The 27975-nt window shown below is 42.8% G+C and overlaps 1 protein-coding gene and 1 pseudogene across 2 annotated transcripts; both read left to right on the forward strand.

Annotated features, from left to right (window-relative positions):
• Positions 1–707: 707 nt before the first annotated feature.
• On the forward strand, positions 708–4778 carry LOC311122925 (zona pellucida sperm-binding protein 3-like; the record flags this gene model as incomplete). Its single annotated transcript, XM_084158118.1, has 10 exons — positions 708–1130; positions 1210–1325; positions 1411–1514; positions 2304–2481; positions 2812–2929; positions 3083–3168; positions 3293–3486; positions 3681–3857; positions 4424–4558; positions 4633–4778. 10 exons carry the CDS (start codon positions 708–710, stop codon positions 4776–4778), a joined length of 1677 nt encoding a protein of 558 aa, XP_084014244.1.
• Positions 4779–11918: 7140 nt separating this feature from the next.
• On the forward strand, positions 11919–27225 carry LOC311123187 (serine incorporator 1-like; annotated as a pseudogene). Its single transcript has 10 exons — positions 11919–11976; positions 12523–12659; positions 12972–12985; positions 13180–13259; positions 14601–14738; positions 15014–15166; positions 22349–22415; positions 22877–23015; positions 26608–26826; positions 27087–27225. The product of its transcript is annotated as a serine incorporator 1-like (transcript).
• The last annotated feature ends 750 nt before the right edge of the window (positions 27226–27975 follow it).

Below are 27975 nucleotides of genomic sequence, written 5' to 3' on the forward strand. Positions count from 1 at the left end.
ATGGTAGAAACGTATACAAACTCATCTGCGGTGACAAATCATCAATATAACACAGGTCATCTTTATTGCAGTCGCGCTGCACAGCTCAGAATATTGCTGTATCATATGGATATCATATGGATGTGGTTCCTGAGAACACTTAGGGCACGTTCCTCTGCCCAGGCGTTGCTGACACATGCCAGATCTTACAATGCCTGGATAGGTATTTTACCTATCACCTAACCACATCATATGTTATAGCCATCTGGTGCCCGACAGCACACTCGATAATGTGGCAGCAACCGTTGGTTGATGCATGCAATGTTTGAGCAGGGGAACGCGACCTTAGCCAACCTGGAACATCACAGATAATGGTCGCTTTCCCCTGCTCAGAAGTTGCATGCATCCATTCAATGGTTGCGTACCATGTCATCAACTGTGAAATCGACTGACAGATTGCTATAATATATGATGTATTAGCTGATATGTAAAATACCTATCCAGGCGTTTTAAGTTCTGGTATGCATCAGCAACGTCTGGGCAGAGGAACGCGCCCAACATGCGTGCCAAATAAAGAGCTTGACTAATCAGATGCAAAGCCCAATTAGGGCCTAATCTAGCCCAGGTGTGCAGCCTGGTTGGTTGTTAAAAGCTACCTCAGTTTCATCAGTCATACCATAGCAGAGGCACATTGCCCTCTAACCTACAGGTTCACATAAGTTGTTGGTATGGGAGTTATAATGGCAAACACGCTCTGGGTATTGTTAAAGCAACTAGTTTTGTTTTTACTGGTGGGAAACTTAATTGCTCCTGCTTTTACACTTACTTACAGCACTGGCACATGGCAACAACTTCCAGTGCGAATGCCGCAATTTGGAAATCGTCCGCCCTTTAAACAGCTTCAACTTCACCAACAAACAGCTTCCAGACCAGATCGAGTGGAAACGGTTGCTGTGACGTGCCATTCAGACTACATGGAGGTAGTCGTGAAAGCTGATCTGTTTAAACTCGGTAGTCTTATTGACGTGGATGACCTGCGACTTGGAGTTGAACAGTACCAAGACCAAGAGCCGTGTAGGGCTACAGCATCCGCAGCCGGAGATGAGTACAAAATACTTGCAGCGCTATCGGACTGTGGAACCAATCATTTGGTAATTATGGTGAATGTTGTGCTTCAGTAGCTGATGTCATAAAATGACCTCTTTTAAATTCTGCTTTGTGAATCCACAGATGAACAAAGACTCCTTGATCTATACAAACCTCCTCAGATATACGCCCAGAACCACTCCAGATGGGGTTATTCGACTGGATGGTGCTGTAATCCCAATTGAGTGTCACTATAAAAGGTGAGTTTAGGCTATGCTGTTGTATGATCATGACTACTGTGTGGCCCTATTGGTTTGCTTACAGACTCTTTACTTTTTGTTTCAGGAAGTACAGTTTGAACAGTGCCTCTCTCCAGCCGACCTGGATCCCCTTCACCGCCACAGTGTCTGCTGAAGACACCCTGCAGTTCTCCTTAACCCTTATGACAAGTGGGTATATAAATCCTGGGCTGCATTGAGCAGGGCACAACCTTGTTAAAAGGAGACATTGTGCTCTCCCAGAAGTTTGGTTGGTGTGTAAAACCTGTTACTTGAATGTTCAGATATACATTTACTATGTAGCACAAATGACCCTCTGACATGCAAAATACAGAATCTTATCAGACATCCCTTTTTATTGCTGACATTTCTATCTGCAACGTTAAACAGTTATCCTATGGCCCTGTTAACAAACCCCTCCATGTACCTTTTAACCCATTCATAGATGCACCTATTGACTGTAATATATTCTGGTGGGTGTAGTTTTGTTAAGTGCCTTGCTCATTAACATTGCAACGCATCGCTTGCGGTACTGTTTTGGAAACATAAGGAAGGTATCTTTCATATCGGTGAAGTCATTTTCAAAAGTTTAAATGACTATTTTTTTTATAGGATTAGGTTTCCCACACTGAAATATTCGTTTAGACAGAGGCGTACCTGTGCTAATTAGCTAGCTGCATCTGAACACCTGTTTACGGAAGGCTGACTCCACAAATGTGTTACTGAAGTACTGTCGGCTGCAACTGTAAGTGTGCAGTAAGTGTTTTGCTATGTAATTGTGACATGAGCGTATAGGGCTTTAAGTTTCTAGAACCGTATTACAAATTGATTTGCATTTTTGGCTGCCAGAGCTAATTTGCATCAACAGGACATATAAGGACCTTTGCCTATAAGGAATAATGTTAGGCTCCTTTTGTCAATTATTGGGATAACCTGTCATTACTGCCACTTCCTGTCCAGGTGACTGGCTCTATGAGCGGGGTTCTGCAGTCTACTTCCTGGGTGATCCCATCAACATTGAGGCGTCTGTCAGGGTTGCTCACCATACCAGGCTCAGGGTTTTTGTTAGCAGTTGTGTGGCCACACTGGACCCAGACAAGAACTCTGTCCCCAGATATGTCTTCATTGAGCATGATGGGTAAGCAAGAGGGTAAACTTCCTAGAACTAATATTCTCCGGCTGGCCCATAGAATGATAGTGGCCTCTTTAGCATGGGCAGCGCCATTGAGGGCTTCCACCATGATGCTGCCATTTTAAAGTAGTCAACTGGGTGGGGATGTCTATGGGTTGTAGCGTCAATGGCACTGCCCATGCTGTCAGATGCTATAATGGCACAGATATAGAGTCCTCTCTATGGGCTGTCCCTGTATGATAATATTATCCCCAAATGATGCATGGCGGGTTCTTCATTGGGTACCAAGAAAGATGAACCGAGCCCCAATATGTATTTATATTATCTCCCTTCCAGGTGCTTGGTGGATTCCCAGCTGCCTGGCTCCGACTCTGGCTTCATGCATAGAACCCAGGACAACAAGCTCCAGTTCCACATTGATGCATTTAGGTTCCACCAGGAGGACAGGCCAGAGGTGAGGGCAGTATTAAAAAAAAAAAAAAAAACACGGATGTTAAGACAATTATGATACTGTAGTTGGTACACGATGTTGCAGTAACAACTTCCAGCCATTATGTAGGCTACTGTGCGTCTGCTTTGTTTTGCTCATTCTGTTGTGTTTCTACAGCTGTACATCACATGCCACCTTATGGCAGTCCCTGTCATGGACCATGCGGAGCCTAGCAACAAGGCATGCTCCTTCATCGATGGCAGGTGTGAGATCTGACTTATTTCCTTAGTTAGTCTTACTGGGCTGTGTGACCTATCCACTGGAATAACCCTAGCGTTTGTTCAAATAGGGTGTTCTTGGTCCATGAGTATCTTCTATACATTTCAGATGGAGGTCTGCCGATAAGAATGATTTGCTATGTGGCCGTTGTCCAAGCCTGAATAGCCAGACGGGGGTTGATCAAGCTCCAGCACGACGTCCCCTCAGTCCAAGACTAGGTGGTAGCCGACCTGAACCTCGTGGCTACCGCAGCAAACCTCCAGCCTCTGGCGACCATTGGCGTGGGATGAGGGCTAAGAAAGGTATGTTTGGTATCTTACTCTTGCCTCTTCTAACACATTGCACAAGAGGGTCCAAGGGGAGTGACCTTCTCCTTCAATATGGTTGCAGGAGCTGGGATTTGAGGAAATACTAATTTGAAAGTGTCTTGACTACAAATGTGTTAGTGAGAAGTTGCCCTTGCCTGTGTTTAATGAAAATATGTTGCCCTTTTTAGTATGGGACCAGGATGCTACTTTGGGCCCCATGATGGTCTTCAAAACCAAGCAGAGTGCACCTCTATCTCCACGGACGAGGGAAGGTATCGCTATACATGGCTTCCCCTCCGCAACAGGGGACAGGAGGCCTGTATCACCTGGCAGTCGTTGGAAGAGTGGAATGGACTTCAAGAAGGGTAATTTGACTGTCTGAAATGGCAGTCTTAATCCTTATGTAGTGCATTACTTTTGCCCAGATAGTCTTGAAAATCTGACCCTAAGCAACAGCATTGCCTAGGGTCTGGTTTCAATGACAGACTCTATTGGCAACTTCAAGCAAAAAAAAAACTATCCAGTGGGTCCTTCAAGCAGACTACTCTCTCAACAAATCATGATTCAAACATCACAATTTGAAACCACATTTTGCAGGTAATACCTTTGCAGTTGGCTCAAACTAGCCACTCAAAATGCGGTCATTAAACGTAACCTTTGATCTCTTTATCTTGCTAGCTATTTTGTATTTTATTCAAGTGGATAAGGTAGTGACTTAGCTCCTCTCTGCCCAACTGACATTTTTATTACGTGCAGACTTGTTGAGCCAGTACGTTAGAAAAGAGGCAACGGGGATGTCTAGACTATTGCCTAGACCATGAGGCGCTGGTCAAAAGTAGTGCACTCTATAGGGTTCCACTTCAGACACTTGTCTCAATTTCCATATAGGCTAGCAATACTGGCTATATTAATCTGTTACATTTAATTCCAGGACCTTATTTCACCCAATCCCAAAATGTGGGTAGTCCCTTGGGCCCGGGGGTTGGACCCAACAACAGGCACGGTTTCGTTAGCTCTGCAATATATGATGGCTTCATCAGGCAGAAGGAACTAATCACCCAAAGAGGTAATGGCATTCCTTTACTGGTTTACATGTATGATAATTGCATGTAGGCTCTATGCTAAATAGTCTGTTCTCAGAGCTGGAGCCCACCCCAGAGTTGAATTCTACACTTGAGCCCATTGGGGACCTTGGAGAAGAGGTTCCCACAGAGCAGGCTGGTCTGATTAAAGATCTAGGTGACCAGCAGGATGACAAGGATCGCTATAAAATTGGAACTCATTGAAAGGGTGAGTCTAGGCTCATGGTACTGTATTTTGCGTGAAGGAACCTGCACAATGGCAAGCAGGCCGGCATTTATTGGGATGACTCAGTTTTGCAGTGGTCACTAGCTAGCACTGCCACATTCATAATCTGACTTTAAACCTAACCTTAACCACACTCCTAATGCCTAACCTTAAATGATGACCTAAAAGCTAATTTCTGTTCATATTTTTTTTACAATGTACTTAATTTTGACTTTGCAGCTGGCACACCTAGCCGGAATCGCTCAGTTCTGCCTCCAGGACAAGACTCGTCCCAATAAATGTCTACCTGTGCATGGCAATTGCCAGTATCACTTGTGTATATATCAGCTTTTGATGTGGTTTCATAAAGCAGTTATGAAATGTTTGCAGTCTACTAACACTACTCTATAGAATTGTGAGGTTGCTGTGGTGGCCCCACTTGTGCTGCTTGGAGCTAGACTAAACTGACTGAGGGTGGTGCCAGTCCTGGTGTCCCAGCACAAGGTGGATGACCCTACAACCAAGTGACCTCAGCACCACCACATCACTCAACCAGTGGACTACCACCACACTAAGCAGACATGGTCTCATCAGATCTCCAAAGAAAATGAGCCAAAGATTACTGTTAACCTCCTTGAAAAATAAATGTATTTAAAGATACTTTGACTGAGTTTCTGTCTTTACCATTATGCACTACATGCTAGAGTAATCTGAAAAGTTGCTCTAATTGTTTAAGTTAATGCCCACTCAAGTTTTTAGGATCCTGTTCTTTGGGGGGGGGGTTAATACAGTGCATTCAGACCCCTTGACTTTTTCCACATTTTGTTGTTACAGCCTTCTAAATTAGTTCTCATCAGTCTACACACTAACCCATGACAAAGCAAAACAATTTTTTTTAAGCAAATGTGTTCACATTTTACATGAGTATTCAGACCCCTTAATTTATTGCAGCGACTACAGCCTCGTGTCTTGGTTATGACGCTACAAACTTGGCACACCTGTATTTGGGGCGTTTCTTCCCTACAGACCCTCAAGTGCAGTCAGGTTGGCTGGGGCGCGTCACTGCACAGCTATTTGCAGGTCTGCCGTTAGATCGTTTTCAAGTCCAGGCTCTGGCTGGGACACTCAAGGACTTGTCCCGACGCCACTCCTACGTTGTCTTGGCTGTCTGCTTATAGTCGTCCTGTTGGAAAGTTAACCTTTGCCCCAGTCTGAGGTCCTGAGTGCTCTGGAGTAGGTTTTCAATGATCTCTCTGTAATTTGCGCCATTAATCTTTCCCTCAATCCTGACTAGTCTCCCAGTCCCTGCTGCTGAAACATCCCCACAGCATGATGCCACCATGCTTCAATTCAATCTTGGTTTCAACAGACCAGAGAATCTTGTTTCTCATGGTCAGAGTCCTTTATGTGGCTTTCGGGAAACTACAAGCGGGCTGTTGTGCCTTTTACGGCGTGGCGTCCGTCTGGCCACTACCATTAAGGCCTGATTGGAGTGCTGCGGAGATGGTGGTCCTCCTCGAAGTTTCGTCCATCTCCACAGAGGTGCTCTGTCAGCGTGACCATTGGGTTCTTTGTCACCTCCCTGACCAAGGCCCATCTCCCCCAATTGCTCAGTTTGGCTGCCAGCTCTAGGAAGAGTCTTGGTGGTTCCAAACTTCCATTTTAAGAATGGAGGCCACAGTTCTTGGACCTTCAATGCTGAATAAATTTTTTTGGTACCCTTCCCCAGATATGTGCCTCGACACCACCCTATTTAATATTTTTCTTGACCTCCATTGAGTCATTTAGTGCAAAACCCAAGTCACAGGTTCACTAGGCTAAAAATGGACCAGCCCATCTGACGTTTGCCCAGATGGCCAGTCCATCCCTGGGGTCTTATGTGGAACGAGGTCTTAGGCCTGTTTCCAACCCCAGTTTAATCAGTCGCCCCCCCCCCCCCCCCCCCCCCCCAAATAATTGTGAGTCTTATGTATCAGCAGTCTGTGGCGTAGGCCTATCCTCAAAGTCAAGAATGGAAAGGCTTTGGTCAAGTTCCTCCCTGACTACATTGCAGACACATGCCAGATCTTACAATGCCTGGATACGTATTCAACAAATCAGCTAACCATATATAGCAATCTGATGCCCAACTGGACAGTCAAATATGTTCCACACAACCATTGCAATGTCAATGCATCTAGTCGGGCAGGAACTCTACCTTTGCTACTGTCAAATGCACAAGGGTTTTTTTTAACCCAAAAAATTACTGGGAGTTTATACAGAGTGTGTGACTCTTTATAGCTTAGTTTATTCTCAGTTGGTCAGCAACTCTACACTAAGTGATGTTCTCTGGGTGTGTGCCAGCTCATACTTTTTATTAGCCAATTGACACAAACTTCTATGGCTGCATTTATACAGGCAGGCCAATTCTGATCTTTTTACACTAATTGGTCTTGACCAATCGCTGATCAGATTGGTCAAAAGACCAATAAGTGGAATAAGATCAGAATTGGGCTGCCTGTCTGAATGCAGCCAACTTCCCTAGGGTTCTGGGCCCATATTCACAAAGCATCTGCGTATGGAACTGCTGATCTAGGATCGGTTTTGCCTTTTTAGATCAGTACACTTAAGCCTTGTTCACATTGCAGGCCTTAATGCGCATGTTTTTCCAAATCAGTTTTGGAATACTGACTGTCCAAACAGCAAGTGACAATCGGATTTGTGTGTTTGGACAGCAGTCATTTGCTGACATGGCTACGCTAGTTGTCGTAGTAACGACGGGTGTATGCGCAGTAGTGTGGGCTGATTGGTGTTGCTGGTGCTTCATATCACTCAGTTATGTAGAAAGCTAAAATGACAAAGCCAGCCATGGATGTTTCCGAGTTGCTTTGAATGTTGAAAATCAGTGTTAAGTACACGTTTAAAGCCTCAAAGGATAAGATGAAACAACTTTTAAAACAAGTCATTTTTGGTTCTCCACAGCAGTCAACTAGCTAGGTATACTGAACAAAAATATAAATGCAACGATTTCAAAAGTTTTTATGATTTACAGTTAATATAAGGAAATCAATAAATTAGGCCCTAATCTATGACTGGGAATACAGATATGCATCTGTTGGTCACAGATAAAAAAAGTAGGGGAGTGGATCAGAAAACCAGTCAATATCTGGTGTGTCCACCATTTGCCTCATGCAGTGCGACATCTTCGCATATAGTTGATCAGGCTGTTGATTGTAGTCTGGAATGTTGTCCCACTCCTCTTCAATGGCTGTGCGATGTTGGTGGGAACTGGAACACACTGTCAGACACGTCGATCCAGAGCATCCCAAACTTGCTCAATGGGTGACATGTCTGGTGAGTATGCAGGCCATGGAAGAACTGGGACATTTTCACCTTCCAGTATTTGTGTACAGATCCTTGCGACATGGGGCTGTGCATTATCATGCTGAAACATGAGGTGATGGCGGCAGAAGAATGGAACAACAATGGGCCTCAGGATTTCATCACGGTATCTCTGTGCATTCAAATTGCCATCGATAAAATGCAATTGTGTTCGTTTTCCGTAGCTTATGCCTGCCCATAGCATAACCCCACCGCCACCATGGGGCACAATGTTCACAACGCTGACTTCAGCAAACAACTCCCCCACACGATGCCATACACGTGGTCTGAGGTTGTGAGGCTGGTTGGATGTACTGCCAAAATCTCTAAAATGATGTTGGAGGCGGCTTATGGTAGAGAAATGAACATTCAATTCTCTGGCAACAGCTCTGGTGGACATTCCTGCAGTCAGCATGCCAAAACTTGAGACATCTGTGGCATTGCATTGTGTGACAACTGCACATTTTAGAGTGGCCTTTTATTTTCCCCACTACAATGTGCATCTGTGTAATGAACATGCTGTTTAATCAGCTTCTTGATATGCCACACCTGTCAAGTGGATGGATTATGTTGGCAAAGGAGAAATGCTCACTAACAGGGATGTAAACACATTTGTGCACAAAATTTGAGAGAAATAAGCTTTTCGTTTGTATGGAACATTTCTGGGATCTTTTATTTCAGCTCATGGGACCAACACTTTACATTTGTTTTGGTGTGTTTATTTTTGTTCAGTGTAGATAGCTGTTTAGCTTTCTAGCACATTCACTAATTTGTTTGTAAACAATTAACAAGCTAGTTAGCTACCATATGTTCTTGTCAAACTGTCAACAGAGTAGCTAGCAAGCAACAAGATCAAATCAAATCACATTTTATTTGTCACAGGCGCCGAATACAACCTTACCGTGAAATGCTTACTTACAAGTCCTTAACCAACAGTGTAAATGTCTACCTGTGTAAATAGTCCGGTTGGCCATATTATTAATTGTTCAGCAGTCTCATGGCTTGGGGGTAGAAGCTGTTAAGGAGCCTTTTGGACCTAGACTTGGCGCTCTGGTACAGCATGCCGTGCGGTAGCAGAGAGAACAGTATGACTTGGGTGACTGGAGTCTTTGACAATTTTTTGTGCCTTCCTCTGACACCGCATAGTATATAGGTCCTGGATGGCAGGAAGCTTGGCCCCAGTGTTGTACTGGGCCGTACGCACTTCCCTCTGTAGCGCCTTACGGTCGGATGCCGAGCAGTTGCCATACCAGGCGGTGATGCAACCGGTCAGGATGCTCTCGATAATGCAGCTGTAAAACTTTTTGAAGATCTGGAGACCCATGCCAAATCTTTTCAGTCTCCTAAGGGGGAAAAGGTGTTGTCGTGCCCTCTTCACGACTGTCTTGGTGTGTTTGGACGATGTGGACACCAAGGAACTTGAAACTCTCGACCCGCTCCACTACAGCTCCGTTGATGTTAATGGGAGCCTGTTCAGCCCTCCTTTTCCTGTAGTTCACGATCAGATCCTTTGTATTGCTCACATTGAGGCAGAGGTTGTTGTCCTGGCACTACACTACCAGGTCTCTGACCTCCTCCCTATAGGCTATCTCATCGTTGTCGGTGATCAGGCCTACCACTGTTGTGTCGTCAGCAAACGTAATGATGGTGTTGGAGTCGTGCTTGGCCACGCACTAAGCACTCACCCCTGAGGGTCCCCAGTGTTGAGGATCAGTGTGTCAGATATGTTGTTGCCTACCCTTACCACCTTGGGGCGGCCCGTCAGGAAGTCAAATAGCAGTCTAAAGAGGGCAAATAAGTCAGATTTGATCGTTCAGTCAAGTCGCACCTACAAAGGTGGTTTGAAATGTGGCTTGAAATATCTGATTCCATGTGCTTTTTGGCTGTTCAAACTGCAGGAAAAATAATTGAATCGGATATGCAAAAAAATAGGATGTGAGTCACTTCAATCTGAGAAGCTTTGTGAATACGGGCCCTGAACCCTAGGGACAGTGTAGGCAGATGAATACCAATCAGCAACACATCGGATTCTATCAACCATATTCTTCATTTAAGACTTGATTGGTATCAGGTGTGTTACTGCTTACTGGAACAAAAGCCTTCACCCACATTGGCATTGCTTTCATCAAACATTCAGTGTGGCAGGGTATCAGAATATTTTTTCCCTCCTTAAATACAATTGAACTCTCGACTAATGAATACACCCTTGTTCTTAGGTCACGGAAAATAACAAAATGTCTCTCAGGATTCAAAACCCCTCTCATTCTCTCTATGGAACCCTCAGATTCTATGGTCTACTCAAACAAATTGATGTTCTCACCAGTTCCAGATAATGTCATCCCCAGGGTGATTTAATGTTGAATACATTTGTGTGTAAAATTGTATTTCAGAATGTAGCAATACTCCATATTTTAGAGCATACTATTAGGAGTATAATGATACCAAGGTGTTGTCTGTATTATGTACATTCCACAGGATGCTGCTGAGGTGAGAACGGCTCATAATAATGGCCGGAACGAAGCAAAAAATGCCTGGAAACCATGTGTTTGATGTATTTGTTACCATTCCACGGATTTCGCTCCAGTCATTAGAATGAGCCTGTTCGTCCTAATTAAGGTGCCACGAACCTCCCATGGTACATTCATGGATCATTATGAATGTACGACGGGAGTGGTACATTCTGTACCACAGGATGGCCACTTTCATCATGGTTTGTGTTACAACAAATGGAAAAAGCATATCAAATATCCTTCCTCCCATGAAGTTTCTATGAGAGAATTGCCAGAACAATCTGAGATACCAAAAATATTTTCAGGCCATCCTGGTCTGGAATCGCCCTTAAGTCTCTGAGGTGTTTGGCTATAAACTAACCTGCCTAACATAGAGACAAAGTTCAAGATACTGTTTGGGGGATACTGTAGGCAATGTAATTCATATCTGTTTTTCCTGTAAGTATATTCTAATGTGTTTTATGTTGATCGTAAATACTTATGTTTGGAAAACAGACACTTGTTTGCAGGAAAAGTCAGCAGTTTCATATTGATTAATTTCCAGTTTCAGTGCGTCATAGTCTTCACACCAAATTAGCTGCATGACTAAAATTATTCTCTTTCATATTTCATGCCATGTTGCAGGCAAGTTTAGTAATCATGCTAAAGAAATATGATTTGATAGTCACTGAAAACGTTTTCTAGGCCTACTCGAGCCATAAGGTGAATTTCTTCAAATTTTGGACACACACTGCAAATGACTATGCACAGAGTGATAATCTACTGACCCTTTCTATTGAAGAGTTTGTCCCACATTCTCAGGTCAGCAAAAAGCCCTGTCTGTCTGTCTGTCTGATTTACCTACAATGTAATGGTTAAACCTTCCAAGGCAAGGCTTGCGACTGCTGCTCGACTGCATGTTGCATGGCCTTCTACCCTGGTGCATACAGCTTGCATAGCTCCTCTGTAGCTCAATTGGTAGAGCATGGCGCTTGTAACGCCAGGGTAGTGGGTTCGATCCCCTGGACCACCCATACGTAAAAATGTATGTACGCATGACTAAGTTGCTTTGGATAAAAGCGTCTGCTAAATGGCATATTATTCTATTATTATAGCTTGCAATCCTTTAATGAAAGATGGCTGATCCTTCCCAGCAACTGCATCATAGGCTTCCCTATGCTCGACTAAACTATGCTTCACATGTCTCTGGGCTGATCCAGCCTATGCCTCAGTAGTTCACAGATCGTCTCGACTTCACAGTCTGCCTGACTCATCAGAGAGCAGCGAGAGATGCCTCCTGTGGAGCATGACCCTTCTGTGACCACATACAACACCTACACAACACTGGGTCTCTTCCTCAATTCATCTGTCTTGATTCCTCCCATCCTCTCCTCGGTTCTTCTCAAAACACATTGGAAAGGGACCTTGGATCTCCACCAATGCATTTTGAGAAGGAGGGAAGACAAGGAATCATGTAAAGATATAGATTGAGAAAAGACACATCAGGCAGGGGGCTGTGATGATGATGATGATGTTGTTCGTTGCTGTACTGTAACTGTATGAGTGGCAGCCCTTGTCATTGGAACTGGCCTGATTTACCTTCAGTAGAACTATCAGTTGTCTGGATTTGTTTGGATGGAACACACAAGAGTTGCAACGGTTGCAGTGACAGTAACAACAGGCGGTAGCACGCAGTACTTTTGTTGCACACACACCATGCATGCGTTTGCCTCATCTCATCTACCCCCTCATGTCTTCTCCCTCTGGCACACCAAAAATGACTCGTCTGCGGTCCTAGTTCTTGTCCTCTCTCTCTCTCTCCCTCTCGCTCCCCCCCCCCCCCCCCCCTCTCTCCCCCTCCCCTCACCTCCCTCCTCTCTCTGCCTCCCTCCAGGCATCGTGTCTGTGTGGCTCGGCTCCTACAACTACAACTCTCCTGTATCCAGGCTGGCCTTCTCCTTCCTGCTGCTGCTGGGGACCCTGGTCTCTGTCATCATGATCCTACCTGGCATGGAGACTCAGCTCAAGAAGGTAACTCCACACAACCCTTGTCTTGGTTGCTTGATGAGTAGCCTAGCATGGGTAGGATGGTCATCTGAATCAGGGTTAGTTTGGCAGCTGGGGTGAAAGAGGAGCGATTTACGATAGAGGAAACCAAGTCTAAATGTAACCTTAGCCTGCAGCTTTGATATGTGCTGAGAGAAGGACAGTGTACCGTCTAGCCATACTCCCAAGTACTTGTATGAGGTGACTACCTCAAGCTCTAAACCCTCAGCGGTAGTAATCACACCGGTTGGGAGAGGGGCATTCTTCTTACCAAATCACATGACCTTTGTTGTTGAGGTGTTCAGAACCAGGTTAAGGGCAGAGAAAGCTAGTCACAAGTATTTATTTTCCAAGCTATAGCACACAACAGTTTACATAAAAAAGGTTTTTAAAGGATCCTGGCCAAAAAATATGACCTGTTTTTTTTAATTTATGGTACACATACAGGACCTGTTTTTGTATGACGCGATGTATTGAATGAATGCCTGTGGCTTTGTCCTCTCAGATTCTGGTTCGTCAAGTTCCTCGTACTGGTGGGGATTACTGTAGGAGCCTTCTTCATTCCAGATGGGACATTCAACACAGGTATACACCATTACTATGATGTTAAATATTTTCCTCTAAACACTAATAACCAGTGGCAATTTTAACATTAAAATATTGGTGGGGGAACTCAATCAACAAAGCTCAAATGCATTGAAATCAGTACACTACACTGGCTACACATTGAATGCACTAATAATCAATCCCAGAAAGGAGTTTTGAGCCACACACAAACGTTATAACATTTGGGTTATTATCAGTTTATGGCTACTTCCCATATCTTTAGCTCATATTGCACGGAAGACCACAGTAGTCGAGCATACTTTTATAGAGTAAACTAGCTAGTAATCGGTCTGCAATATCGCAACTCTGCCTGCCTGTTACAAATGGGCCCGGTTAACAATATGCAACGTTTATAACGCTATTCCCTTGCTTCATCTATTGCACCGTTACAGTTCCATCAAAGGTATTTATAACTTACCCTTCTTGTACATGTGGTTCCATGGGTATTAGTCTGCCATGAAATAGCAACAATAAGACATGTAGCTTACAGGGTATTATAGCTAGCCTACCTCAAAACCAATGTTAGCCACTGCTTCATGATCCACCACCAACCACTCCACTTGAATCTTCTTTTCCAGCTTGCTTTACTTTAAAGTTTAGGTGGCTAATGAGCACCGAGACGTTTTATCTCTACATTTCTTTCATAATGCTAAGTTTGAAAATCATTCACTAGGTGATAGCAAAGCTAGTCGACATGTTTCAGCTAGCTTAACTACCTAGCTTGAAGATGTGGTAAACAACTAGCTATCTATGAAGTTGACACATCAGTCCAATCAAAGTTACCGGGCGTAAGATGTTGATTTATCTGTGGCCAATGACAATGAGCCTTCTTGGGCATGCACTGCTACTGTAAATCAATGGAGCACCGATTAGGGGCTTTTGCTGGCTAGCTCTCTCAGCAGGTGCTGTGATGACGTAGTGTCCCCATGAGTGACCGCACCCTCAGCCAATCATGTGCAACCAGAGAAGATCAACGAATTCTGCGCTCTGTACTTTCTGTCTGCCCCTCCACCACAGAAAGAACCCGAGCTGCCTTACTCAATGGAAATTTACCAAAACAACAATACAATTGGAAAGCGCCCACGTATGCTTGATTAGATCAAGCAATTTTTTTAATACAATTACATTTTTGCTAACTGATATGATATATTGTTGTGACATGAAATAACAGAATTGCATGCAAATCTCTTTGATATTGGTGGGCCCGGCCCACGTGACGCATCGCCACTGCCAAGAACGTGTAGTCAATTATGGTCAATTAAACAGACCTTCCACATGTTGTCTTTTAACAAACTCACTGTGTGTGTGTGTGTGTTCCAGTGTGGTTCTACATTGGTGTGGTGGGTTCGTTCATCTTCATCATCATCCAGCTGATCCTGCTTGTGGACTTTGCTCACACCTGGAACCAGTCCTGGCTGGAGAATGCTGTGGAGGGAAATAGCAAGTGCTGGTTCTCAGGTACTGATCGTTAATACGGTCTACTGATTTAAAACGGTGTAGTCTAACTCATTTAAATTCACATTTTCTGAATGTTTTCTCCAGGTTTGGGTCAATTCCATTTTTATTCAGTCAGTTCAGGAAGTAATCTGAAATTCCCTGAAGAAAATAGGAATGTCAGTATAATTCATGAATTGAAATGGAATTGACGCTTATCCTGGTTTTCCCCTAGTGAGAATGGAAAACATTTCATAACATCCATAATGGGATGTATTCTTATGTTTCCCCTCCCACAGCTCTCCTGTCGTTCACGGTGCTGCACTATGCCCTTCTCTGCTGTGGTGTTGTTCTGTGTCTATTACACCACGGGAGACGACTGCACTGAACACAAGGTTTTCATCAGCCTCAACTTCATCATCTCCATCATTGCCATCCTGCCCAAAGTTCAGGTGATGTTTCAGTCTCGCAAAAAAGAGATTGATATGTAGTGTCGAGTCAATGTTGCTAGTTATTGCTGTAACAAAGGAGTCCGCTTATACTGAACTTTGATCATAAGGTTTATTCATATCACAAGATTTCAGCATAAGTTTACGGGTGTCATGATCCCCCCCGGAGAGCAGCGTTTCCCAAATCGCAATGGCCGCTCTAACCTCTTCTTCGTTTAAACCCAGTATATATAATATTCCCCAAAATATGGGTGGCTCCCTCTCCCTACTGTCCAATCCCCTGTCTACAACACAGACTTCTCTGTCCCATGTGGCGTGTCACACTAAAACCATTCCTCTGACACTAAATAAACATCCTCTCAGGTTCCACTTAAACCCATTAACAAAGTCATAATCTTAATACACTACATTCCCCCCTTCGAGACTAACTAAAAGTCTCAAAAACAAACAGAATAGGATTATGACAAGTAACCATTTATCTTATTGAGTATATTTAACCATAAACCAAAAACACTTCTGTCTGGAGTGTAAATACCTTTCTATGAAATATGAACAAATCTTTATGAAGTGTGAATACATTACTATGAAATATGAACAAATCTTTATGAAGTGTGAATACATTACTATGAAATATGAACAAATCTTTATGGAGTGTAAGAGCAAAAAACTGTCTGGCAGCCTTCTTTCCAAATATCCATCCATCAATCAAGACAGTAAAATTCTCTCACGGCCCCTCTGCCCCAGGCAACCACCTAGGTACTCCAGATCAATTCATACATCTTTATCAATGCATTTCAAACTATGATGCCATTAAATACACATGAAATCCCCAGCAAACAAAATACTATCCCAAAAATTTCCACACTAAGGCTGGTCGACCCATCGGACCCTACAGTGGATCTCTATCCCTGCCTAGACTCCATGTCCCTAAGCATTCACAAAATAAACAAAAACATCTAAGATCCCCACATGCATTCAATAACATCAAATATCATTCTACAAAAAGTAATACCTAAGAATATGACACAAATTATGTATTACACATGCAAATATGTCTATATTTCATTGCAGACACTGGAATGTAGTCCACTACACTTAATCTCCCCAGCAGTGTTGACTTCCAATGCATCGTTGATGATGGAATCGGAACCTTTCCACACCTTCCTTGTTCCATCTCCTCCAGTCATTCTCCTTTCATATTGTCCCTTCATATTGTCCTTGTTTGAGTATTTCAATCTCTACATATTCCCCCAAATGCTTCTGGAAGAAAAGAAAAGACCAAACAGTATCTTTTGCAAAACAACACTTTCAAATTAAAACATCAATATCAACTAAGAATATAAAAAATTATATAAAATGATATATGAATCACATGATCCTATTTCCCCCCTTTGATTCATAACATCATACTAAAATCACACTAATATTGAAAAACATTTGAAAAATGATCAAATAATCAAAAAGGATATTTATCCATCAATACTCCATCCAGTCCCACTTGTCCCTCTTCATCCAGATCAGGAACAGTCAACAACGGCATCTGAGTGTTGTCTCCAGGCATCACTACTCCAACCTATCTCAATATCATAGCTTTCTCAAAGGTCAGTAACAAATTACAAAAGAAAAACATCACACACAGTGCTATCAGATCTGCTACTAAAATCTGAACCATCACTGCTCCCACTGGGCCTAACTGATCTTGCAACCAAGACTTCACTGACCATCCAGCTCCTTCAGATCTACCAAATGCATCCCTTATATTTTTCAATGCATCTATAACACTAGTGATATTATCTGAACTATCTGGAATCAAAGTATAGGTAATATTATCAATATGATCTTCCCAAATTGTACACCATACCATGGAAAAATCCCCACTTCTCTCTTAGACTTATCCTCCAATGATAGGCTTCCCAGACTATGAAACTTCTCTCTTTCAGAATCAGATTTATCTCTTTCCTGTGCTTCCCCTCTTTTAATTTTAAAACCTCATATGGAAGCTTCAACTTCTAACAATATCCTTTCCATCCATAGGTAAGAATATATACTCTCTCACCACAAACCCCTAAATAACTCTAAAATTCCCCCTAGTCACATTATCATTCAAAACTTCTCTCCACATGAGAGGAATCTCACCTCTACACATTCCTCCTCTCACATCTACAAGAAAATTAGCTTTATCACTCATCCTAACCCTAATAACAGTCTTTTCCTCTAAAATTGGTGCTAGAGCTATTGGCTCCCTTGTAATCAAATGTGATATATTTATAGCTTTAATAACTGTCAATGTTGAAAGAGTTAAATTGCTTCTCACTATTGTTTCAATATGCTGAAGTGTTGATGTCATTGTTGTTACTTCATCCATTCTCCCTAAAACTTTTTACTTTTTACTTGTATTTCCATCTATCACCACTAGTTCTCTCTCTCTTCCTACTAACTAACATTGAAACTTAGCTTACTGCCCTAGAGTTCCTTCAACCCTAGTTTTCCTAACTTTTTTTTTTATCTAACTTTTCTCCTAACTTTTAAAACATTTTCCACTGATTTATTCACAAAATCCTTTTACCACCAATTTTTAGAATATGTGATTGGGAAGTCCCCACCTGCTTCTGACTTCTTTACACACAGACTTGGCAAACGATCGAACATCTTTTAGCCTAGTTTGAAATCTCTTTCCCCTCTTGGTGTAGGAATGTAACCAAGAATAACAGTCACCCCTTTTAACTTTATTTTTCAGACAGATTGTCTAATAGGCAGTCTAATAGATTGTCATCCTTCCTATGATATTATCTTTTCAAGCAAATATGATTCCCAAAAACCCTACTTTTTAAAAATCTTCTACCAGACAGCCGTCTAGTGTACATCTTATTGTACAGTTCAGTTTACACCATGCATCTCTTCCCAACAATGCAATAGGTATATGTTCTAATACCAGTATGTGTATTTTAATTTCTCTTTGATTTTTTTATAGCAGAGCTCAATTGGTTCCTTAAGAGTAATCAGCTGGTTTACTCCCTCAAATCCCTATCCTAATTAGTTAATTTTACATAGTGAGATGTTTAACCTCTTTAGGCTCAACACAGATAAAAGCTTTTCCTCTATTCCTTCTTCTAGTCCTTTTTATTTTCACTTCAATTGTTGGATATTTTCTTCTTCTCCCTAAATCGGTGCTATCAGCTGACACCCCCCTTCGGATCTTCTAGGCACTAGAATCCTTGCTCCTTTAAGGGTTCACCTGGAGAACAGGTGATCTTCACTTGCTCCTTTATCTTCCTCAGAAATTCCCTCTGTTGTTTCCTCCTGGCGCATTGCACTCACAGGTAAAGTAACCAGCCTGTCCACAATTATAACACTCTTCTGAAAGTTGCTGGAAGTGTAGCTGAAACCTTCCTCCTCCTTCTAAGCCTTCTCGTCCTCTTCCTCTCCAATGCTGTGTCTGTCCAGAAACTGGCTGTGGATATGGAACAACTGGTACCGCCATTGGTGGCTGATACAATTGCATTTGACCTTGTTCAGTTGAAGCTATGGCAGTGATTGTTGATTTGGTGCACAATGATTCTTCATAACCAAAGCTTGTTTCTTCTTCTTCTTCTTTTTCTTCTCCTTCCCCAGTTGTATTTGATTGAGTAGAGTTTCTTGGTCCTGCTCTTTCTTGTTGTTGACATATCAGTATTCTACAAAAGGTTATATTCTAAGTTCTGTCCTCGAAATATCATCTTCCATCATCTTCTTACTTTTCTTCAGCTTCTTGAGTTGTTCCTCCAGTTGTGTTACTTCTTCTAAATCATTCGCTTTATCCAGGCATGATACGCATCGGTCTATATCTCTTTCTATTTCTTCTTTGCTAATCATTGTTGGATAAAATCCTCTTGAATATGAAGCACCTTTAATCTCAAAATCTTCATCGCTGTCTTCATCTTTGCTTTCATCAGAAATCGAATCTCTTGTATCCTTCTTCCTTCAACTTCCATCAGAGATCAAATCTCTAGTATCCTTCTTCTTTCCTCTCTTGCCAACTTCCTTCTGATCACAGAGTCATATCCACCCATGATCTCTTCTCAATCACTCTGATCATCATCATCAGCATCATCATCTTCAAGTTCCATCTTCCTTAACCTCACTCTTCTCTTCCAGACATCTCATTTTCTTCCTTTTGGAGTTTTCTTTTATCTTTATGGTCGTTTCTGCTTCTCCTCTCTCTATTATTCAATCACTTTCATCATGTTGATGACGTCAGGGTTAAGATTCCCTCTACTTGCTATGGTTGTTCAATGTCAGGCCAACTTTTGTTCCCTTTTCCAGACAACCTTTAGTTAATGGTATTGCAATGTTTACTATTTTCAACTATATCAACAGGTGTAATTACCTTCATAGTCCTGATATCCTTTTTCCCCATTGTAACAACTCTTTTATATTCCTTTAATGTGAATTATTTTATTTAGACTATATAGCCTATGGCTTCCTCCCTTTAATTATTAATATAAAAAAAAAAAAAAAAAAAAAAAACATTTTCCCCTAAATAATAAAAATTAATCAATAGAAAATTAAACAATTACTCAATAAATTTATGAATAATCAAAAATATTTTTTTTATTTATATTTCCTATTTTACTAATTTATCAATTAGTGGCTATCTTACCCCTCCTGATTGAAGGTGGTATGTATAATATCTATAATCCAGCAACACTACAGTACTCATAAATCCCATTGCTTAATAAGCATCCAATTATCTTAATTTTACAGAATAATGTTAGTACTCGATTTCCAACAGAACTCTAATCAAACCCACTCATTCACAGAAACTCCAAAATGCAATTTTTATTCAATCAGTCTTTTGCCAAGTCTTTGCGAAATTGTCATAACATGAAATATCCTGTAGGGGAAGATTTTGTAAACAGAACAGCACTAAAACCTTTTGACTCGATCCTCTGTCGCGTCACCCCTTGTCACGTGATGTACACGTCAGCACCTCCTCTCTTTCTCTCTCTCTCCTCTCGTCCCATCGCCTCTCATATGACAAAAGAACAGAGAAACATACAAGAATTTAGCAGTTTATGCAGTCACTGAGTCACTTCAACCATTCAATATTCCTCCGTTCACATTCGCTCTAAGAATTAACTCAGGAATAATTATAGATAGCTCAATAACATTTATTTATTTATTTTAATCCGTCATTTTATTTTATTTATTTTAATCCGTCAACATATCTAATTTATCAATTCAATAGATCTCAACAAATAGTTTCATCTTCAAACAACAGCCGATGTAACAACTAGAACATTCCATTCGTGTTCAAATCTCTACGTTCGTCTGTGTCTGTGTCTCCCCCCCTTGCACCGTGTAGCAGAGGCATATTCTCCCTACGTAACTCTAGTATCGTAAAATCACACGCATGCGTAGTACATTCATCACCACGATTTCAGCGTGGACGGGAGCCCCAGACAACAGAACGTTAGCATTCTGCTATAGCTCCTCTCTTTTACCCTTTATAGACAAACAATAACACTTAACAGAGCTCACAAAGCATATAACTTAATAAATAATAATAATTGGTCATTTAGCAGACGCTCTTATCCAGAGCGACTTACAGGAGCAATTAGGGTTAAGTGCTTTGCTCAAGGGCACATCGACAGATTTTTCACCTAGTCGGCTCGGGGATTAGAACCAGCGACCTTTCGGTTACTGGCACAACGCTCTTAACCACTAAGCTACCTGCCGCCCATTATTATTATTATTATTATTATTATTTATTATTATATAACTTAAATTCTACACAAACAAACATAATTTAAGAGGCTATATTCCATCGCAATGGCCCTCTAATGTTAGCATGTAGCATGTAGCACAATTAGCATTAGCATTTAGCATTAGCATGTATGTAACATGTGGCATGCAACATGTAGCAATGTAACCTGCATTGCGCCTAAATTATTTTTCTTTGTCCCTACCTTATATGATGCTGTGAGTTCTGGATATTCTATGAGAGGTTCCCCCAAACATATACCCCGTCGGATACAAGATGAGCAGTAACTTGCAATAGAATATATAACCACTCTCCAGTCCCAGACTGACCTCAAACACATATAACGCGTAAAAGGATTTTCGGCCCATCCTAAGATCACCTCCCTGAGGTCTTTACAAGATTGCAATGCCCTAATTTGTATACGTATCTCTGCCTTGCATATCTGCCTTATTCACTACCATCGATTGTTCTAGAATTCCTATTCAAGCCTATTTCTATAGACACATATTTCTATAGCCACTCCTATAGGCTCTCTCTCCCCCTTTTGCGCTGTCTACCAGTGCAAATAAATTTATAATGATTAGGCCAGACCCCTAGTTCTCAGCAATAAAGCAACACAAAGCACACATCGGTCCGCAACGGTACATCTCTCCAGCGCACACTCAAATAGCCTCCAAACTAACAAATGCCCAAAGTGGTGAGGAACTCACCCTTATCTGGCCATGACTTCGGAACGAGAGTCAGCTTGGTGCATGAATGGAACAAAGGAGAGATGCAGACCCTCCCTTTTCATGACGCCATTTGTAGTGTCGAGTCAATGTTGCTAGTTATTGCTGTAACAAAGGAGTCCGCTTATACTGAACTTTGATCATAAGGTTTATTCATATCACAAGATTTCAGCATAAGTTTACGGGTGTCATGATCCCCCCCGGAGAGCAGCGTTTCCCAAATCGCAATGGCCGCTCTAACCTCTTCTTCGTTTAAACCCAGTATATATAATATTCCCAAAAATATGGGTGGCTCCCTCTACTGTCCAATCCCCTGTCTACAACACAGACTTCTCTGTCCCATGTGGCGTGTCACACTAAAACCATTCCTCTGACACTAAATAAACATCCTCTCAGGTTCCACTTAAACCCATTTAACAAAGTCATAATCTTAATACACTACAGATCCCTGCACACCGTTGAAAGTTCCTGCAGTTTTATTGAGTACAATATTTATTTGCAGGCTGTTTCAGTCTTGTTCCTCTCTCTTTGAAATACATACACATCCTGAAGTTAATTCAGGGGTGGAAATATTAGCAATGTTTGCAATTATCAAGATCATCAAAATGTTAAACAATGACACAGTGAACTATTTGTTCATGTGAATGTAGTTGAACAGAAGTTAGAGACTGATGTTTTGTGTGTCTATCAGTTAATTGTTTTATTGTCCCCCAGGAGGCCCAACCAAGCTCAGGCCTGCTCCAGGCCTCCCTCATCTCCCTCTACACCATGTATGTCAACTGTAAGTCGCTTTGGATAAAAGCGTCTGCTAAATGGCATATTATTATTATTATTATTATAACCCCAGTAAGTCTCGTCATGACCCTGCTGATGACCCTGTTCAGTCATTGGTTAAGAGTCATGGTTCAGTTCATGCATTAAAGATTACCTGATGTTACCTTGACTCGCATAGCTGCATGCTGACAAAAAAATGAAATCGCTTGATGGGAAGTCTGGAACAAAGACTTTAAATGTGAAGAAACATATTTTACCCGAAAGATAAACTTCGGTCAGTGAACACTTCATCCCACATTAGATGAGTTGCAGCCAAAAATGACAAGAGAAAGAGTAAGTAAAATAGATGTGACTCTAGCTCATAATTAAACGCTGATGATTTGTCATTTTCTTTAGGTTTAAAAGCATACCATTTTGTCCTTCAATGGCATTCATCAGAATGACAATATTCTATCTCTCTCCCTATAGACCGTAAGTTTAACCCCAGCCTGCTGAGTCTGGTGAACAACACCTCCACCCCTACACCTGCCCCAGCGCAAGGGGTCCAGTGGTGGGATACACAGGGCATCATAGGACTGGTCATCTTCTTCTGCACTCTCTACGCCAGATATGAAGTTGCAACCTAGAGTAGGGTTCTCTCCAATCCTGGAGACCCACTGGACCGGGCACTCTTTGTAGCAGCCCAGACCAGAGACACCTGATCGAAGTACTGGGCTAGAGTAAACATGTGCAAGCCTGTGTGTCCTCAGGACTGGGTTTGAGAAACACTGATTCAGAGCTATGTTTCAAATGAAATCCAGACTATTCGAGCCTGTCCACAGGCTTTTGAACAGCGCCGGAGAAGATGGCTGCCGTTTTACAGCCCTCTAACCAATTGTACTATTATGTGTGTTTTTACGCGTTATTTGTAATTTATTTTGTACATAATGTTTCTGCCATCGTCTCTTATAACCAAAAAGAGCTTCTGGATATCAGGACAGCGATTACTCACCTCGTATTGGACGAAGATTTTTTCTTCAACGAGGCGGCCGCGAAGGATATCCTACAGACACCCGACAAGGCCCAAATCCCCGTCATTCGCATGAGGAAGAGACGGAGATATCGTGGACGTAGGTCAGGGTGCCTTGTAAGGATCTGACGGCGAGCGAGTAAACTGCCGCTCCCATCAATCCTATTAGCCAATCTTCAATCATTGGAGAACAAATTGGATGACCTAAGATTACAGTTATCCTACCAACGGGACATTAAAAACTGTAATATATTATGTTTCACCGAGTCGTGGCTGAACGACGACATGGATAACATACAGCTAGCAGGCTATACGCTACATCGGCAGGATAAAACGGCTGACTCCGGTAAGACAAGGGGTGGCGGTCTGTGTATATTTGTAAACAACAGCTGGTGCACAAAATCAAATACTAAGGAAGTCTCAAGGTTTTGCTCGCCTGAGGTAGAGTATCTTATGATAAGCTGTAGACCACACTATTTACCAAGAGAGTTTTCATCTATATTTTTCATAGCTGTCTATTTACCACCACAAACCAATGCTGGCATTAAGATTGCACTGAATGAGCTGTATAAGGCCATAAATCAACAGGAAAATGCTAATCCAGATGCAGCGCTCCTAGTGGCCGGGGACTTTAATGCAGGGAAACTTAAATCCGTTCTACCTAATTTCTACCAGCATGTTAAATGTGCAACCAGAGGAAAAAAAACTCTAGACTACCTTTACTCCACACACAGAGACGCATACAAAGCTCTCCCTCACCCTCCATTTGGCAAATCTGACCATAACTCTATCCTCCTGATTCCTGCTTATAAGCAAAAACTAAAGCAGGAAGCACCAGTGACTCGGTTAATTAAAAAGTGGTCAGATGACACAGATGCTAAGCTACAGGACTGTTTTGCTAGCACAGACTGGAACATGTTCCGGGATTCTTCAGATAGCATTGAGGAGTACACCACATCAGTCACTGGCTTCATCAATTAGTGCATCGATGATGTCGTCCCCACAGTGACCGTACGTACATACCCCAACCAGAAGCCATGGATTACAGGAAACATCCGCACTGAGCTAAGGGTAGAGCTGACGCTTTCAAGGAGCGGGACTCTAACCCGGACGCTTATAAGAAATCCCGCTATGCCCTCCGACGAACCATCAAACAGGCAAAGAGTCAATACAGGACTAAGATTGAATCGTACTACACTGGCTCTGATGCTCGTCGGATGTGGCAGGGCTTGAAAACTATTACAGACTACAAAGGGAAGCACAGCCGCGAGCTGCCCAGTGACACAAGACTTCCAGACGAGCTAAACCACTTCTATGCTCGCTTCGAGGCAAGCAACACTGAAGCATGCATGAGAGCACCAGCTGTTCCGGATGACTATGTGATCACGCTCTCCGTAGCCGATGTGAGTAAGACTTTTAAGCAGGTCAACATTCACAAGGCCGCAGGGCCAGACGGATTACCAGGACGTGTACTCCGAGCATGTGCTGACCAACAGGCAAGTGTCTTCACTGACATTTTCAACATGTCCCTGACTGAGTCTGTAATACCAACATGTTTCAAGCAGACCACCATAGTCCCCGTGCCCAAGGACTCTAAGATAACCTGCCTAAATGACTACCGACCCGTAGCACTGACGTCTGTAGCCATAAAGTGCTTTGAAAGGCTGGTCATGGCTCACATCAACACCATTATCCCAGAAACCATAGACCCACTCCAATTTGCATACCGCCCCAACAGATCCACAGATGATGCAATCTCTATTGCACTCCACACTGCCCTTTCCCACCTGGACAAGAGGAACACCTACGTGAGAATGCTATTCATTGACTACAGCTCAGCATTCAACACCATAGTGCCCTCAAAGCTCACCACTAAGCTAAGGATCCTGGGACTAAACACCTCCCTCTGCAACTGGATCCTGGACTTCCTGACGGGCCGCCCCCAAGTGGTAAGGGTAGGTAACAACACATCTGCCACACTGATCCTCAACACGGGGGCCCCTCAGGGGTGCGTGCTCAGTCCCCTCCTGTACTCCCTGTTCACCCATGACTGCATGGCCAGGCACGACTCCAACACCATCATTAAGTTTGCCGACGACACAACAGTGGTAGGCCTGATCACCGACAACGATGAGACTAGGGAGGAGGTCAGAGACCTGGCCGTGTGGTGCCAGGACAACAACCTCTCCCTCAACGTGACCAAGACAAAGGAGATGATTGTGGACTACAGGAAAAAAAAGAGGACTGAGCACGCCCCCATTCTCATCGACGGGGCTGTAGTGGAACAGGTTGAGAGCTTCAAGTTCCTTGGTGTCCACATCACCAACGAACTATCATGGTCCAAACACACCAAGACAGTCGTGAAGAGGGCACGACAAAGCCTATTCCCCCTCAGGAGACTGAAAAGATTTGGCATGGGTCCTCAGATCCTCAAAAAATTATACAGCTGCACCATCGAGAGCATCCTGACTGGTTGCATCACCGCCTGGTATGGCAACTGCTTGGCCTCCGACCGCAAGGCACTCCAGAGGGTAGTGCGTACGGCCCAGTACATCACTGGGGCCAAGCTTCCTGCCATCCAGGACCTCTATACCAGGCGGTGTCAGAGGAAAGCCCTCAAAATTGTCAAAGACTCCAGCCACCCTAGTCATAGACTGTTCTCTCTGCTACCGCACGGCAAGCGGTACCGGAGTGCCAAGTCTAGGTCCAAAAGACTTCTCAACAGCTTCTACCCCCAAGCCATAAGACTCCTGAACAGCTAATCATGGCTACCCGGACTATTTGCACTGCCCCCCCCCCACGTCATCCTTTTACGCTGCTGCTACTCTGTTAATTATTAATGCATAGTCACTTTAACTCTGCCCACATGTACATATTACTTCAACTACCTCAACTAGCCGGTGCCCCCGCACATTGACTCTGCACCGGTACCCCCCTGTATATATAGCCTCCCTACTGTTATTTTATTTTCCTTCTGCTCTTTTTTTCTGAACACTTTTTTTGTTGTTGTTTTATTTTTACTTTTTTGTTTAAAATAAATGCACTGTTGGTTAAGTGCTGTAAGTAAGAATTTCACTGTAATGTCTGCACCTGTTGTATTCGGCGCATGTGGCCAATAAAATTTGATTTGATTTGATCACGTCCCCTTTTTCCTGACGGGTTCCTGCTCTTTCCTTCTCCTCCCCTGTAGCATCCGTTCGTCCAACAACACCCAGGTGAACAAGCTGATGCAGACAGTAGAGGGCCAGGGTCTGGCTGCAGACAACCACGAGGCGGCCACGAGGGAGGACGGGGCCAGACGGGCCGTGGACAACGAGGAAGAGGGGGTCACCTACTCTTACTCCTTCTTCCACTTCAGCCTGTTCCTGGCCTTCCTCTACATCATGATGACACTCACCAACTGGTACCAGTAAGTAGCTCTGTTTTCTTTGGTTATATCTGAGGGGATAGAGGAACAGGGATGTGTACAGGTATAACTGAGGTGATTCACGTTGTTCGAGACCTGGAGATTTGCGTCAACTCCCCGAGATAATGCCTGGGCTTTAGGTCAGCAGGCTATCAGTCTTGTGGTACTCCAACGACCCAATTTCAAACCATCACACATGGTCTACTTTGTGTTTTTGAGATGGTAAATAAAATGTGATTGATCCTGATCTCTCCTCTCCCCAGACCTGACGCAGACTACCAGGCCATGCAGAGAAGTATGCCAGCTGTGTGGGTAAAGATTAGCTCTAGATGGATAGGCCTGGCTCTCTACCTCTGGACCCTGGTAGCTCCTCTCATCCTCTCTAACCGAGACTTCAACTAAAGGCATATACATTCCATCCAGGGCTGTCCCAAATGGCACCCCTGTTCCCAAGTAGGAATAGGGTGGGTGTCTTTTCAGATTTGCTGAGGGACTTAACTGTTTGGCATGTTTTGATTTATACTATTTGGTCAGAATGTTTTTAAAAACATATATTTTAATTGTGTTGCTTGAAGGAAGGGATCATTGTCATGTCTTATAACTGTAAGTCGCTCTGGATAAGAGCGTCTGCTAAATGACTAAAATGTAAATGTTATACATTTTTATTTTCAGGCTGGTCTCATTGACTAGACGTAACATAGTAAACAAAATTATGGGACACTCAAATGAGTATATGTTATGTTTGGTATGGTTACAAAAACAGGTTACTTAAGATAAAAAACTAAAGGAGGGTGGTTGGTCGGGGTGGATGGGTGGGTGAATCTCATCACGGACAACTTTAACATTTTAGCTAATTGGCAACTTTGCAACTACTTAGCATGCTAGCTAATCCTAACCTTAACCCTAACATTAATCCTTAAATCTAAACCTGTGGGGGGGTTCTACAAAAAAAAATCAATCAATAGGAAGTTTGTTTTAAAGTGTCTGTCCTGTCAAGAGATATAAGAGAGATCCGAAAATTATAGGTTTTTAAATTAAGAACAGGAAGCATAGAACAGATCTACTGCTTCTTAGACTTGCTTTCAATGAGAATGACAGATCTATAACACACATTTCTATATGAATTTGGTCGGGTCACCCAAAAATTTAACT

This window comes from Coregonus lavaretus, assembly GCF_964263955.1.
Source record: "Coregonus lavaretus genome assembly, chromosome: 3".
Classification (NCBI taxonomy): Eukaryota; Metazoa; Chordata; class Actinopteri; order Salmoniformes; family Salmonidae; genus Coregonus; species Coregonus lavaretus.